This window comes from Acanthopagrus latus, chromosome 5 (assembly GCF_904848185.1).
Source record: "Acanthopagrus latus isolate v.2019 chromosome 5, fAcaLat1.1, whole genome shotgun sequence".
Classification (NCBI taxonomy): Eukaryota; Metazoa; Chordata; class Actinopteri; order Spariformes; family Sparidae; genus Acanthopagrus; species Acanthopagrus latus.
Genome location: NC_051043.1, coordinates 23,712,582 through 23,727,634, shown reverse-complemented (window position 1 = coordinate 23,727,634; position 15,053 = coordinate 23,712,582). Strand labels below are relative to the sequence as shown.

The window sequence follows — 15,053 nt, the reverse complement described above, 5'->3', positions numbered from 1 at the left end:
TAAATAAGGACTGACTGATTAGGGGGTCTGGCCGATTACCAACATTTTTCTGATCATCGCAGTCTGTTTTTTTGTGCTGGAAAGAAAAAGAAGGAAAAAAGGACTTTCACTGTCACTGTGAACGTATGTTTGCATATTTGTATATAACCAAATATGAGTGATCTACTCCATTACTTATAATCAGTATCAGCCCTGATAAAGCCATCATTCAATCGGTCAAATCTTGGTCCTCATGAGCAGTCATGTCTTTCAAGTACCACTTTTCCAAAGCAAGTATCACAACCTCACTCAAACAGATACAGTATATTCATAAAGGAAATCAGATATCCAGGTGATGTTTGAAGTTAGAGAAGAATGTGCAGAAGATAAACTAATGATGCATTTGTGTTATGACAAATCTAAGTGGCATCTTTTTCTCAAACGCCTCTCATTGGGCCTTATTTACTCCCTGCTCAGTCTGTTCCAGTTAGGTTTCCCACACTAGAGTCCTCTCCTCATGTCACCACCTCCTTCCTGCTCATCTTCTACTCAGCTGCTGTTGCCAATCACCTGACAAAAGCTTTGATCACTTAGAAGAACCCACCTGTTGCCTTCCTCCAACACTCATCTGCTTCTACCTTCTACCATCTGCTGTCACTTTGTGTCTGTCCCTAACTCCATCTGGGAGTCTGCCGCGTTACATTACTGCTGCTGCATCTTGATTGTCCTGCGCGAGATCTGGGAGAATGTCAACAATTGATGAGCTGCATCTGTCACTGCTAATTATGAATATTCAATAATTGCTTAAAAACAAAATGTAATGTACCACAGCTTTTGAAAGAAACAATCAGCTTGAATTGTTTACAGAATTTGTCTTACAACTTGGACGTCTTTCACGTTTTCTGGTATCAGGAGAATATCCCGAGCCTTTTATCGTCTGCTGGATTGCATTAGTTGAAGAGCAAGAGCGTGACTTTGGCATTTTCAAAGTTTGATTGCCCAGATCAAACTTTGGGTTTTTTCCACTTTCACTAATGAATCGGGGCTCCAGACAAACTTTTTTCACATCGACAGCACTTCATTTGGGTGCATCCAATAATACGTTTTGATTTCATTTCATCAAACACATTACCTAAATGATTGTTAACAGGGATAACGTTGCAAGTACATGTTTTTTTTTTTTCAGTCAAATCGCATGAAAATAAACAGCAAGAAACCAAGGAAAATGATGGGTTACGCTTGACCAATGTGGTTTCTTGAAATCTATGAAGAATCAATCTCAATGCATTTGCTGTCTATAAGCTTCCCACGTTAGCTATACTACTGAATTTTCTTGGTTATCCTCACACTGAACACATTTTATCTTCTGGACTTTATCAATGCAGACATGACCTCGATCATTTTTGCTGATCTTGATATTGCCCACAGTGTTTACATGCAGCTTTTGTAAGCAGAGCTCGAGGCTCGATTTCATTTATTGTTTTTGTTGTGTGTTGTTATGTTAATGTTTTGTCTTCATTTGGGATATTTCAGTATTTGTTAAACATTCGAATTCCCATGTGTGAATATTCTTAGGAGTCCACTCATTTTTAACTGCTTTTATAGGGTGCTTTGCATTCGCTCTCTCTCGGATGCAGCAGCAGTGGCGAAAGTAGTCGAAGTACATGTTTCATTGGTTGTGGTGGCACCATACACAGCGGTATGCAAAGCAGTAATAGTAGTTTTGAATGCGGGCTCTGCAATGCAGGTGTGCACACAGCCACAAATATGTGATGAAAGGCCTCACTGAGAGCTGAGACCCTGTCTGACCCACGGCGAGCCCCCTCCTTCCCTCACTCTCTCTCTTTCTCTCTCTTTCCCTCTCCTTTCAGCTCTCAAAGAGGAGGGCTGGGGGCTCCCACACAGAGGAAGGGTGCACCGAGCAAGGTAAGAGAGTGTGAGACTCCGAGAGAATAGGGTAGAAGCGAGAGGGCTGATAGAAAGGAGAGGGAGAAGATAAGAAACAGGGAGCGGAGGTGCTCTGACGTGCAGCTGGAGCAGAGAGTGTCCCCTCACGCAGCGACACCCCCCCGAGAACCCCGACCCCTGACACAAATGTGACACCCCAGCTGCCAACCCCTGCGCCCCCACCCCTCTCCGAACCCCCACCCATACCACCAACCCTCACCCCCCAACTCCAGCATTACCATATGTATGGCTCCCCTCGCCCCTGATTATGCTAATCACCTGTCCGGCCCCTGCAGCCCCTAAAATGGGTGTATTTAGCAGTCGGCTGGCTCCCAATGCAGCTTCCCCTGGGCCCGAGGTGTATATTCACACACTCCTCAATGGGCAGATTCTTCCACGTTGCTGCCTTCATTCAGGTCCCACTTTCCCCTCCCAACCCCCCACCTCCACCACCCCAAAAAAAAAAAAAAAAAAGAAATTCTATTCAATGCCAATGGATTCTCAGAGCAGTGGAAAGAGTAGTAGGGCAAGAAAATACTGACAGAAAGTGTGCTTGTAGCATGTGCATGCATGTGAGTAGTGGTTGTGGTTCAATTAAAAATACTCAAGAAAAAAGAATGTATTAATGGTGCATGAGACCGAGAGAGATGTGTGAGATCTGATGCTGCTGCAACATATGAAACCCTCTAAAAATGCATGAAAAAAAAATAAAAACCTTGCATCACCTCATCAATTAGCTACAGTTCCATTGGAAAGGGGGAAAAAAAATCTCGTCCTATCTCTCCTGCCGGTGCCTGTCCAATGTAAGCCAGGTGAGCCATCTCCCCCCCGCTGCATTATACTGCCCTGTGATTGGCCCACGGCCCAGCCATAGCAGACCGTGACATGAGCTTGAACAGCCAATCTCAACCAGCCATCTCTCTGTCATTTCCTGGAAAGATGGCCCCGTGATTCCAGGTATCCCAAAATCACACATTCCGAAGTGTGGAACAGAAGAAAGAGAGAGAGAGAGAGGGAGAGAGAGAGAGAGGGAGAGAGAGGGAGAGAATGGACAAAAGAAGTTCATTCTTGCTTTAATTTCCTATAGCTACCTTTGCACTTAGAATGTCGTGGTCACTGGGACCAGGTATCGGGAGAACAACCTTTGCAATAACACCGGCGCTCTTCATCGAGCGAATGCCTGTCTGTTCATTCTTGTTCTACCTCGGTTTCTATCGCTCTCCCTCTTCGCCTTCTCTGCCTCTTCCATCAGCAAGGTTCTTAGGTTTTTGCAGCGTAAAGTTTCCACAGATATTCCAGTTGTCCGACAGTTGCCTGGGGACCGCAACTGGGCAAAACAACGCCTCTTCCTGTTTTGGATGCATAAAGGCAGAACATAGAGCCCAGTCCAGTGGCAGAACGAATCGCCATCGTCATTTTTCTACAACCTTACTAGTTAAAAGTTAAAGCTATTTTTTGGTATCCGCCAACTCCTCGGGGAATTATCCAGATCTCTAGACAGTAAATGCTCCGCTTTGTTAATCAGCTGGTCGCTAACTTTGTCTGCTGCCTGTTGTCGGGGAGGCAGTGAGCGGCAGGTTTTATCCGAGGTCGTTTGCTGAAGGAGCAGCACGCCATGGCTGAAAACTGCACTGGCGAGAGCGGCGACAGCAATATAAGACAGCAAAGCTGCGAGCCAGAAAACCAAAACACTGAGCTCAAAGACGCTCAAGTGCTGGGTAATAATTCTTTGTGGGTTTGTCACTTTCTAGCTACCACTTTCATGTCACACAATTTGAGCCATTGCCAATGTAAAATGATCAATATGAGGAGCTTTAAATTAAAAATACTGACAAGCAATCAAGCCTGAGAATCTGACCAAGTGCTACTGAAACCTAGTCTACCGTCGAGCTAGAAAACTAGACTCAAACTAAAAAATCTGAACTGAAAAAGGCGATATTTTGGGCAGCGCGCCTGATGACGACCCGGAGGGGTTGAAACAATGCCTTTTTCCATCCAGTGAAGTTTGAATCCAGTGCACAGATGCTCATCTCTTTTTCAACGTGCAAACAGAGAGAACAATGACACGGTGACAGGGAAGGAGAGACACCCGTCGGGCCCCGCTGCACTTCGCAACACAACAACCTGCTGTGTCAAAAAAACAAGCGTTCCTGTGACCTCAGTCAGACTCGCCGGGCGGTCTGAGACTGGTCGTCTCTGACGCATACTGACTCAATCTGGAGGCTCCGAACACCCTCAATCATCCGAGAGAGGAAACGTTTTATATCTCTCTATCTTTATGCCTTTGCGTGTGTGCATGTGTGGTACTTGTGTAATCGCCGTCGCTGCCAGATTTTCTTTCGGTGACGTTGCGCCGCAGGAATTGCAATGAACTATACCGCTACGTATGTAACCCGTGCGTGCCAGAGGGGCTGAAAAAAAAATATAATAAAACACCAGCGACACACACAATTTGAGATGTTGATGGCGTGTTTGCACTGAAAAAATTCTCGGTGCTGTAAGCCTGAAAAGCATCACTCCGCACCGCAATCTCTCTCCTGGTTGTACGGTAGGCACCCGCAGCCAAAACACAAACACACTACAGCTACTATGCTCCTGCTTCTTTCCTTGCTCCGTTTACACCCCCCTCCAACACACACACACACACACACACACACACACACACACACACACACACACACACACTCTCCCCTCTGCTGTTTTGTACTTTCTCCACCCCTCTGGCAGTCAGTGCTGTGAGGGAGGGAAGAGAGGAAAGGGGAAGAGGGGAGGGAGGGATAGGAGGGGAGGGAAGGGAAGGAGGGAGGCCAGACCACCCTGCTCTCATGGCAGGGCTGAGTGTTTACATTGCCGTGGCTCACTCTGTAATACATCTGGCATTCTGAGGCCACTCTCTTCAGCCAGGGACGGGGGAGTGGTGGAGAAGGAGAAGGAGGAGGAGGTAGGGGTGAGGGTGGGGGGCTCGGGTAAAAGAGAGGGACCTTTCTGGCAGAGAGGAAAAGAGAGGGATAGGAGAGAGAGAGAGAGAGAGAGAGAGAGAGAGAGAGAGAGAGAGAGAGAGAGAGAGAGAGAGAGAGAGAGAGAGAGAGAAGGAGGTAGAAGGGGGAGGGTAATTCTCTCCACAGTCTCCTGTGGTCGGTCATTCGCAGGGCTCTGGTTTTTGAATAAGAGCGCCTGAAAGAATGCAAAATGTAAACAGAGAGCTTGGAGGCATCTCAGGATGTCGTTTGTGAATGGGGGAGCACACACACGCAGGCAGGCGCACACACGAAAAAAGTTATTTTGCATTTTTTGCTTTCGCCAAGTACGGGCTAATATACACAAAACGGCCTTCAAGCGAGGGGAGAGCCGCTTGAGAAAACAGCGCTGTAAGTCTGTGTACAGTACCAGAGGCGCAATGTTTCCCCACACTAAATCCCTCACCAGCTTGCCTGCACTTTTCATCAACTCGTAAAGTTTAACACAACACGCTGGAATGTTATTCCTTCTATAGAGGTTTAATCCTGTTTGTAGTGAAACTGATAAACACAAACTTAATTGAGTCCAGTTTGGAAGGAAAGCAAAAAGGTGTGTGTGTGTGTGTGTGTGTTCATGCTCACGTTAGATGGAGGGAGAGAGACGGATGACTCTATGCAGCGTATTCTGCGCAAACAAGGAAAAGTGATTGGGTGTGGGCGCGTTTTGCGTATGTGATTACTTGCGGCTGCCGAATGAAAGCGGCGGGAGATAGAGCGTGAGCGAGAGGAGAGGAGAGGAGAGGAGGAGAGTAAGAGGAGGAAAACAGATGAAAAGGATGGAAGATGAAGGAGAGAAAATAGCAACAAAAAAGAAAAAAGAAGGCCCATCAAAATAGCCTGCCATGCCAGCCCTGGTCAACCACCTCCTCATTCACAGAACCAAAAACTCTCTGCACATGTGAATGTGTGTGTGTGTGCATGTATCAGCGCTCCCATGCGCATCAAAAAAGCTGGATAATTCAATCATGCAAAACCACAATCCTCTCAGTGGAGACGCCACATTTCGGGGCACTCCTCCTCCTCGTCCTAGTCCACAAGAAAGGATGTCGAGGCTTCTTCCGCATGCACTTTATACATTATACCGCTCCCCTTCTCCCCGCTGCCATTACCAGCAAAACAACAAAACAACCACCAACTCTGTCAACTCAGCTCTTAATCACACTAGATACAAAACAGACATGCAAGGGGGAGGGAGGGGCCGGATTCTGAGACCTTAAATCAGGCTCGGGATTCTAACAAACATGGATTGGCTCCATTTTAACAGTGACAACGTTGATATCACGGATAAGCTGTCAAACCTCAGCCGTTAAATCTCGAACATTCGGGGAGTTAATTCGACATTTATCAAGTCATTAAATCTGGAATAATGTCCCGCACTAATGAAGGATTCAGCTTTTTTTTAAAAAAATCTTTTATTAAGAGTTATCATTACACAGTGATCCAGAGATTAGAGCACAAATGATGTCAGATTCACTGCCCTCTGCTGGAGGACCGATGTCAAAAAGGTTAAACACAGAATCATACATGGAACCCTGACACAGGAGAGCGATGCACACACTCCAGCTACCAACATCTGGCTCATGAGATGCATGCACACAGGCATACACGTGAAAATATCCAGGACACAAACAAGGCTTGGTGACAGCTGCGACCTCTGCTGCATTTCTTCCACTCCTATCACCCCCCCAACCAACCCCCTACCCCACCCCACCCCACCCACCACCTCCCTCTGCTGTGAGTCTTCACTCTGCACCCAGGCCACAGGGTGAGTATCAGGTGAGGTTTTAAATAGCGTGGGCCCCTACGAGATGACCTCAGGGTCCCAGGGGTCTACCCCCATAGGCCCCTGGCCTCTACACTTATGTCCCCCAAGAAAGTGCTCCAGAACCCAGGGGCCTCTCCCTCAGTCTGTGGCCTTGAGACTCCGACCCAAAACCCTGTGCCCCGGTCCATGCCGTAAACTTATTCCAACTCAAATCACTCACGTTTCTCAGTGTAGCTCCACGAAAACACATGAAGACTTCCTCTGCACTCCGCTCTATGCTCAACCTATAGACGGAACAACAACCCAGCGCCAGGTTACACTCCAGCTCCATCTCATCTGCTTAACCCCCAGTTTAAACTTCAACCTCCAGCCCAGAGCCTGACCTTTCCTGCCTGTACCCTCCTTTGCCCATCATCGCAGCCCCTCAACCGCCGCCACATCTCCAGCCCCTCTCTCAGCATGGAAACAGAGCGAAAGAGTGAGGGGCCGTCCTACAGGAAGACCAATGTTTACGCGATACTGTTTTAATTAGGGGCAGCCGGTGCTGCTATTTTCTTTACAATTTGGCCTATGTTTGCCTTAACCCAGAATGCCAAGGGATGGCTCCGTTTTCCATTTGTGGCCAGGAGAACCTTTGAAGGGGTCTTATTCTTTTCTTCTGGTCTCCGCTCGCTGTACGTGGCTTACAGTTAATCAGCGCAAGATCATCTGGAATCATCTGCCGTTCGAAACTGAGGACGTATGCGGAGTTGAACACGGGTATCGAGGGGAAGCACAAAGAGGGCAGCGAGCCACGTTTGTGTGGCGATAGGAGCGCACAATACTACAACTTCCTGTCCGAGCTAATAATTTCCTGTCAGCGTCACAGTGGACATACACACGGCGGTTATCTACAGTGTGTGGATGAGATATGCCCTAAATACGAGGTGGGAAAACGAAAAAATACGACAATCATTCCTGAAATGTTGAGCAAAACACAACGCCCTCCCAACCCCTCCGCCGCTGTGCAGGTCGCCACAATCGCCTCTTTGAGCAGGCACGCCATCTCACTCCCCATTGGTCTCTGTCGCTTTGTCTAATGAACAGAACTTCCTGTGTCTGAGTGTTTATAAACAGAGCTGAGTGAGCACTGTGTGAGAGGAGACGATCCCTGCGAAAGCTGCGGCACGTGACGGCGTGCAGAATAAACACACGAGCCGGCTCTGGTGCGCGGCTAATGGTGGTCCGGAGACCGGAGAGCAGGTGACGACAGACACACTACGAGATCACGGATGAAAAAAAAAATTACAATAAAATGCTCTTGAATCGGGCGGGGGGGGGGTCCGACGCGAGCTGGGCGTGTTGTGGTGTGTGGATGTGCATGCGAGTGCGTCAACGGGCCACACAGCTTCCAGGCGGGGTCGTCCACGGGTCGCCTGCGGAGGGCAGTTCCAAATGAAACATAAACAGCCAGCTCTGTCCTCTCCTCCTCTCTCCTTTTTTCCTCTCAGACGATGGGCCAGTCCCCCAGCACGGCCCAGCACAGCGTTCCACGGTCCAGGCAGAACTAATCTATCCCTCAGCTGTGCAGTCTAATCTAAACAAACAGATCTCTCCCTATCAACATCTGGATCCCCTCATGTACCGGGGACCTAGGAAACCACCGCGGCCCAGGCTCTTTGTCAGCGTAGGTCTGTGTGCACGAGCCCACAGCGTAGACGTCTACTAGAGGTCACTGGTCTCGGTTCAGCTGCGTGTCAGGTTCGACATAAAGCTGCGCCAAAACACTGATGCCCAAAAAAACTAAAGGCTACACAACAACGAAAGCATCAGTTATGTGCAGATGACTTTGATTCAACTCGAGTGGAAACAGTGTTTTAATCTTGGCGTGCACAAGAAGGTGCTGACATGGTACTTCAACTAAAAAAAAGTATTTATGATGATAGAAATCTCATGGAACGGCAACTTTCTCTCACACTGGAGAAGCATCCACAGAGACTCCAACAACTGCGACAGCATGACTCTCTGCTGCATGCTCGAAAGCTCCAAAATAACAGGTTTGCCAAAATATGACTGAATGCAATGTTTCCAGAGGAGCTCTCCGAAGGGCACTGTGACATGGAGGAGTAAATAAAGTTAATCATAAGTTACCAGGGCGCAAGGTTACGTCCTTCGAATTCTTAATCTACCTTCGCCGTTACCGTTCAGTTTTCATGAGGTGCCCCCTCTCTGTGGCACACGTGACTGTGGCCTGACATGCGAAAAAAGAAGGATGTAAAAAAAAACAGTGTGCTCCTCCAACTCCAATCAGGAGCCCCGTGCTAAAGAGGCTCCCCTCAGCCTAAACCCCGCTGCCAACTGCGCCTGCGCCGCAGATCAGACCAACACGCTGTCTGTCAGACCCCTGCAGCAGCACGCAAGGAGAGAACAGCCAACCCGGTGAGGAGGTGGGGGGCGTTTGATCTGCACAGGACCCGCTCTGCTCTCAAGTCTGATCTCATGAGCCGCACGTCTTTTGTTTTTGAGGGGAGAGCGGGAGAGATGGGAAAAAGGTAGCCGCACAAATGTGACAACATCAACCAGCCACAAACACACATCGGGTTTTCTTATATATATATATATATATATATAATAAAAAATACTACTCAATAACTCAGCACCAAAAATCTGCTCCTCCATTCATGACTCCTGCAGCCAACTCTAGCCCCAAGTGCAGGAATGCGGATCAAAGGGAAAGGGAAAAAAGCACAGCCCCTTCCCCTTAACCCCCACCACCACAGCACCACCCATACGCTCGGTTCCCTTTCTTGCCCTTCAAAATTTTTTCATAAGTCGCTTCTGACAAAAACAACAAGTGAGCAGCCTCCCCCCCACCCTCGCTCCGCAGAAAACACCAGTTCCCGTCCTCGCTCCGCTTTTTCCCTGCAGCCGGAGACAAATCTTTTTGGAAAGTTGAGAGCTGTCCAAAACGGGACCACACACAGCCTCCGAGCATTCAACTGCTGGGGGCAGGCAGACACACACACACACACACTCGCACACACTCGCTCACACACTCTCTCACAAAATGGCGGCTTTGACAAAAATTTCCTCTCCCCCAAAAGCTGCTTATGAACTTAATTACCACCTTTGCAGCGCACAGTCACAGTCACCTCCTGCACATCTCGTGTGTGCATCCGATACAGTTTTGAGAAGCTGCGTGGATGTAATAAACGGAATGAATTTAATTGTTTACAAGTTTCATTTGGCCTCTCGCCAAGGGTCTAAACAATAAACAATCCCCCTGGCTTGTTTTAACAGCACCCACCAACAACTCCCCCTTTTCCAGTGTGTGCTCCTTCCAAAACATGCAATATCAAAAACTTTAGAGAGGGAACAACACAGACAAGGAATACAGTCAATAATAAGTGAGCTTGACTTACCTTCCACCCACAGTTTCTCCACGTCCGTCTCCAAATTAGCTGCCCGTAAGCCCACAGCGAAAGCTCCGAAAATCATGAGGCCCACAACCAAAAACTTTCCGCAGTTCTTTTGTATGTAACAGCCCAGCCTAAATAAAAGTCTCTGGAACTTCGCTCTCAGCCATAGAGGTGCTTTCCTCCCAGTCGCCTTCCCCTATGATGAGACAAGAGTCCTGATGTTACTGATCTGCTGCAACACAACATCACATGCAAAAAGCACTTACCTGGCCAGGTAGATCTGCAGGGGGGTTATAAGAGAAGAAAGTTTACACAGGCAAAAGACACACCACCGGTGGTCCCGGTGTGCTCATGTCAAACAGTGTCAATCTCCGAGGGGGAGGGGGGGGGGGCTGTGATCAAAATAACAAAAACACATCCACAGTCTCGCCGCGCCAACCTGCGATTGAATGAAAGACACACATCTGCCCGGATGACCGCCAAGGAACCGCTGAGGACTGCCTGGAGCGAGAGCCACAGGTTCTGTCATATCAGTAACATGTATAAACTGTAACCTTAGCAGGATACATGCAGGAGGAAGATATCTCCATCTCCCCTGCAGGGCACCACACACACACACACAGCCTCCTGATGCACGTCTGTCATTTCACTGCTACAGCCAGAAGTCATGGAGACGTTAAAGACGAGGCAGGGCAGGCTGACTGACTGACACTCTGGTGCTGAAACGTCTCCAAAATGGGTCTGCAGCTGAACCTCCGGAGTGGATGGAAGTAAAGTACAAGGGAGGGCAGCTGTCAAGGCAGAATTATATAGTGGGTGGCCTCTGCGATAATAAGCCTCCCTTTGCGTCTCAAACACAGACGTCCACATGCACAAAATATAGCCTGCAGGGTCCAAAGATCCTGCAGGATACCTTAATAAAAGTCCACATATACTTAGGGAGGCAGTGTAATCTGTCATTGAAGCTGACTACATTAACCCACCCACCCCCCCCCCTACGCACCACCCCACACATCAAACCATGATGTTAAATACCCTGAAAAGGTGCATGCATGTGGTGAAAAACCCACAAATGCCACCACCGGCGGCACCACCACCACTCCACTCCCCGTCCGGCAGCAGCCCGTGTGTTCCGGCCTCGATGGGGGATCGGAGGAGCCATCACGGGGGGACTCACAGTATCTGTGAGGGGAAGAGGGGCAGCCACATGGATTTTCATTCTTCTTCTCTCTCCTCACCCTCTTCAGTAGATCAGATCCTGTCATGCAAACCCTTTTTATTTTTGGTTCTTAAAACTTTTTTTTATGCAGTGGCTGGATGTTGGGAGGCAGCGAGCGGCGGTGCTCGCCTGTGACCGAGGGCTCCATGTTCTGCCCCGTCTCGCACCGTTAAGAGTGTCGGGGATGTTTGGAGGGAGGGAGGGGGGGAGACGATCGAGCCGGCTGTGTGTTTTGCAAATACAAATGCAACCAAAACCCCAACACGGATCCACGAAGAAAAAACTAACACACACACACACACACACACACACACACACACACACACACACACACACACACACACACACACACACACACACACAAACAGAAGCCGGTCGCGCCGGAGGAGTGTGAATGGTGCACGAAGCGAAACAAAAACAACTCTCGGGCTCGCTACAACCTTGCCTTACCCCTGCGTCCCCCTCGCCCAGCCCGTCCCGTTACCTAGCAGCGACTGGACATAGTTTCTGGCCACTTTCTTGGTCGGTGAACACAATGAAACCAAGATCTTTAAAAAAGCTAATTTTTCCCCCCCAAAGGCAAAGATGACAAATAAGCACCTCGGTTATTTGCTCCAGAGCGAAGCCCGCATCGCAGTAGCTCGGCCGCTGCAAATACTCCAAATCCAGCGGTGTGCTGCGGGTATAGTCCCCCCTGTTCCTCCGCGTTATCCTCGGCCGATCGGGGTCTCTGTTTTCCTGCTCGGAGGGCGCATTAGCAGCCGAGGCCATGTTGCGGGGACTGCGAGATGGTTACCGTTTCCCACTTTATAGTATCTCCCCGAAAGCGTGTAGCGATATCCCAAGGCAACAAAGTTTCACTCTCGGAGATCTCACACCCGCGAAGTAGGACTTCATACTCCTGTTGGAGACGGCGAGTCAAAGTCTGCGCCTTCCATCCCAACATTTCGCGATCCGGAGGTCTCCACCGCTCTCACCGCATTCACCGTGCCTCTTAAAAAAAGTGTGTTTCTCTCAAAAAGCGACGTGCGCAAAGCGATTCCCATACACAAGTCGTCGGGTAGGAAACCTCGATGGGTCGTAGCATTCTGGTGAGATCTATGTGGTCTTCCCCTGGGCCGCGCGTCACGGCCAACTCTGAGATTCAATAGAAGAGGAGAAAAAGACCTCTCTCCATTTGGAGGCAGAGAAGGAGGAGGGGTGAAAATCGAAAAAAAAAAAAAAGGACTCGAGATCCCGCCTCTGGGGCTGTCAGATTGCAGGACTTTCTTGCATCTGATTGGTTCCAGAAGGGCAAAAATTACTCAGCAAACACGACTATTATTAGCTGCTTAGCAACAGCTCACTAAAGTAGAGAGAGACCACCCAGGCCGAGGGACCTCATGTATGCATCTCCAACTTCAGGGGAGGCTCGCTGAGAGCCAAACCCGCTCGACGCGTTTGGTGTTTTGGGTTTCCGCACCGAGTCCCGTCGCTGGACAGAAGCGCCGAGACGAGCTGGAAGTCTGAGGCGAGGTGCACGGTCTGTGCGTCGGAAGGGGCCGTGGAATGTCAGAACTGCAGTTTTTAACTTTGATTTTTTTTTTTCCCTACCACCACCATCATGGTGGTAGTTGAGCCTCAAATTACAGCGGTTCAAGGGGAGGTCCTACGGCGCGGTGGTGTTACAATGTCACACTCATTGTAGTGAGTAGGCTGCTCCTCGTGCAGGGCAGTTGAAAAATAACGAGTGGTGTTTTGTTTTTCTTTTTGTAAATTCTGATCATTGGGCCAATGACTGAATGAATGAATTTAAAATGTAATTGGATTTCAGTAATCAAAGTTATGGTTAGAGGGGCATTGTGTAGTTTTGGAGGAGGAATTAAAAGTCAGACTTTTAATATTTACAATATTAATGAGGTAATAACACAAACTCCGAAATATTTATTTTATCCACACATCATTAAACAAGCTATTCTCAGAGGAAAATACGGTCCCCAGCCGATAGAAAGGTGGCAGGGTCCGCCAAATATAAACAAAGTAACACAGGATGAAATTGAGTGGTCTTTTAAGGTTTAAGTTTAATTATTAAGTGTATTCAGGCATGAAACAAAGAGGGTTTTTGTTATTATTTAGTTTGTTTTGACATTTTAAAAAAGTCGGTCAATGAAGATCTTTGTCTTCTGAATAAAATGTCTTTCCCCAAAACTACGGATTGCACCTTTAAACTGATCACTTCTCTCAATAAAAGCTCAACTTGTAATTTAGTTTTGCCCACCCCCACTCACATCTCAAACTATTTATAACATATAAGATGCAAAAATATTATTCACAAACAACTACAAGTAAGGTATTAGTGACCTTCTTGAATCGCAGTGGATTAAAGGTGTGTGATTTACCCGCAATTACGCATGGAAACGCTTACTTTTCCTCTTTGTTGGCTTCGTAATAAATTGACAGAGCCTTTTATTGTACAGGGTCACACTATCACAATTGTGCGTGTATGTACTTGAAAAATACAGAACCTCACACAGTAACCTATATATTCCTCGTGGACCAGCTGCAGAGACGAAAGCCCAAGATGCAATCTCCGCGCAATTACGCACCTAAAGATGTAAACTCGGAGTCCTGAAATTCAGCCACGCAGACTTGTGATTTTCACCAATATCTTTACCATTATTCATCTATATGGGGTTATCATGCTGTCACACCATGTCCCCTCACTCTTCCTTGATCAGGTCCCCTAATGCAGTAGTCGGATAAGATTGATTTGATGACTGTTTTGCATGACGATTTTGTTACCTGCGCCAAGTCTTGCAGAAAAACAAGCGCACTGACAGGGAATTAAATGTTTGCCAGGTTAAACAAATAGACATAAACGTATTCGAATATGTTCAAAACGACATTCTCCTTTCTATTGGTCCTTTCCATCTTTAAAATAAAAATGACAAAGATAAACATTCTGGCCAGAATTTAAACTTTTGCCCATTAACAAGCTAATTTCACCTCATTCACCTTCAGTAAACAAAGCCTAGCGAATATGGAGAATAAAGCGGTTATAACACAACAATAGGAGCTGAGTGGTAATTAGCCCGTGCCGCCACTTGATGGACCACAGTCTCTTCGTCTCTCAGCAGCCCAGACTTCACACCTGAGCCGTCCCGAGCCCGGCAGCCAAACGACTCGTCTGGCTGCCAGCCGCGCACTTACCATCTTCGGTCCAGGTGGGGAGAGCTGTTCCCGAACAAATCCGTGATATCCGCCCCCCGCCGAGTCCGCAACGTGTCAGTTATGATGAAGATAAAAAGAACTGCTTTATTGTTGCGAGGAGAGAAAAAAAAGGCGCATCGTAATCCGTCTTGGTCGCGGGCATCCTGCTCTGTGTCGAGGAAAGGAAAAAAAAAAAAGAAAGGTTCACTCACAATTACATGGCTGCTCCCTCTCGGGCCACGTGGGTGGTCCCGTTCGCTCCGTAGGCAGGACGCTCTGACTCCGTCACGTGATTAGCCTTAAAAATTGTAAACGGTACCAACTCATGCACAGCAGCATCCCGTGTCCGGGTCAGAGAGTGACACACACACACACACACACACACACACACACACAGAAAGAGAGAGAGAGAGAGAGATTTACACATTGCGCAACAACACCTTTGTTATAAAACACACACCTGTGTGTGCACAGGTGCGCATGCACATGCAGTGTGCAGATAAGTGCACGCTCACATTTAGCTACATGCTGAGACCAGA

The 15,053-nt window shown here is 48.1% G+C and overlaps 1 protein-coding gene across 3 annotated transcripts in view; it reads right to left on the bottom strand.

Moving 5' to 3' along the window:
• The window catches only part of ptch1 (patched 1), a 55,635-nt gene extending 40,929 nt beyond the window's left edge, over positions 1-14,706 (bottom strand). Inside the window, exons 1-2 of one of the 3 annotated variants that reach the window (XM_037098730.1) lie at positions 14,515-14,706; positions 10,110-10,302 (exon numbers count right to left, since the gene is read on the bottom strand). In XM_037098730.1, the coding sequence (XP_036954625.1) occupies positions 10,110-10,302; positions 14,515-14,517 (196 nt within the window). In that variant the 5' untranslated portion in view covers positions 14,518-14,706. Of the gene's footprint in view, positions 1-10,109; positions 10,303-11,925; positions 14,482-14,514 lie in introns of those variants that run through there. The other 2 variants (XM_037098732.1, XM_037098729.1) reach the window with 2 other exon arrangements.
• Between the last annotated feature and the right edge of the window lie 347 nt (positions 14,707-15,053).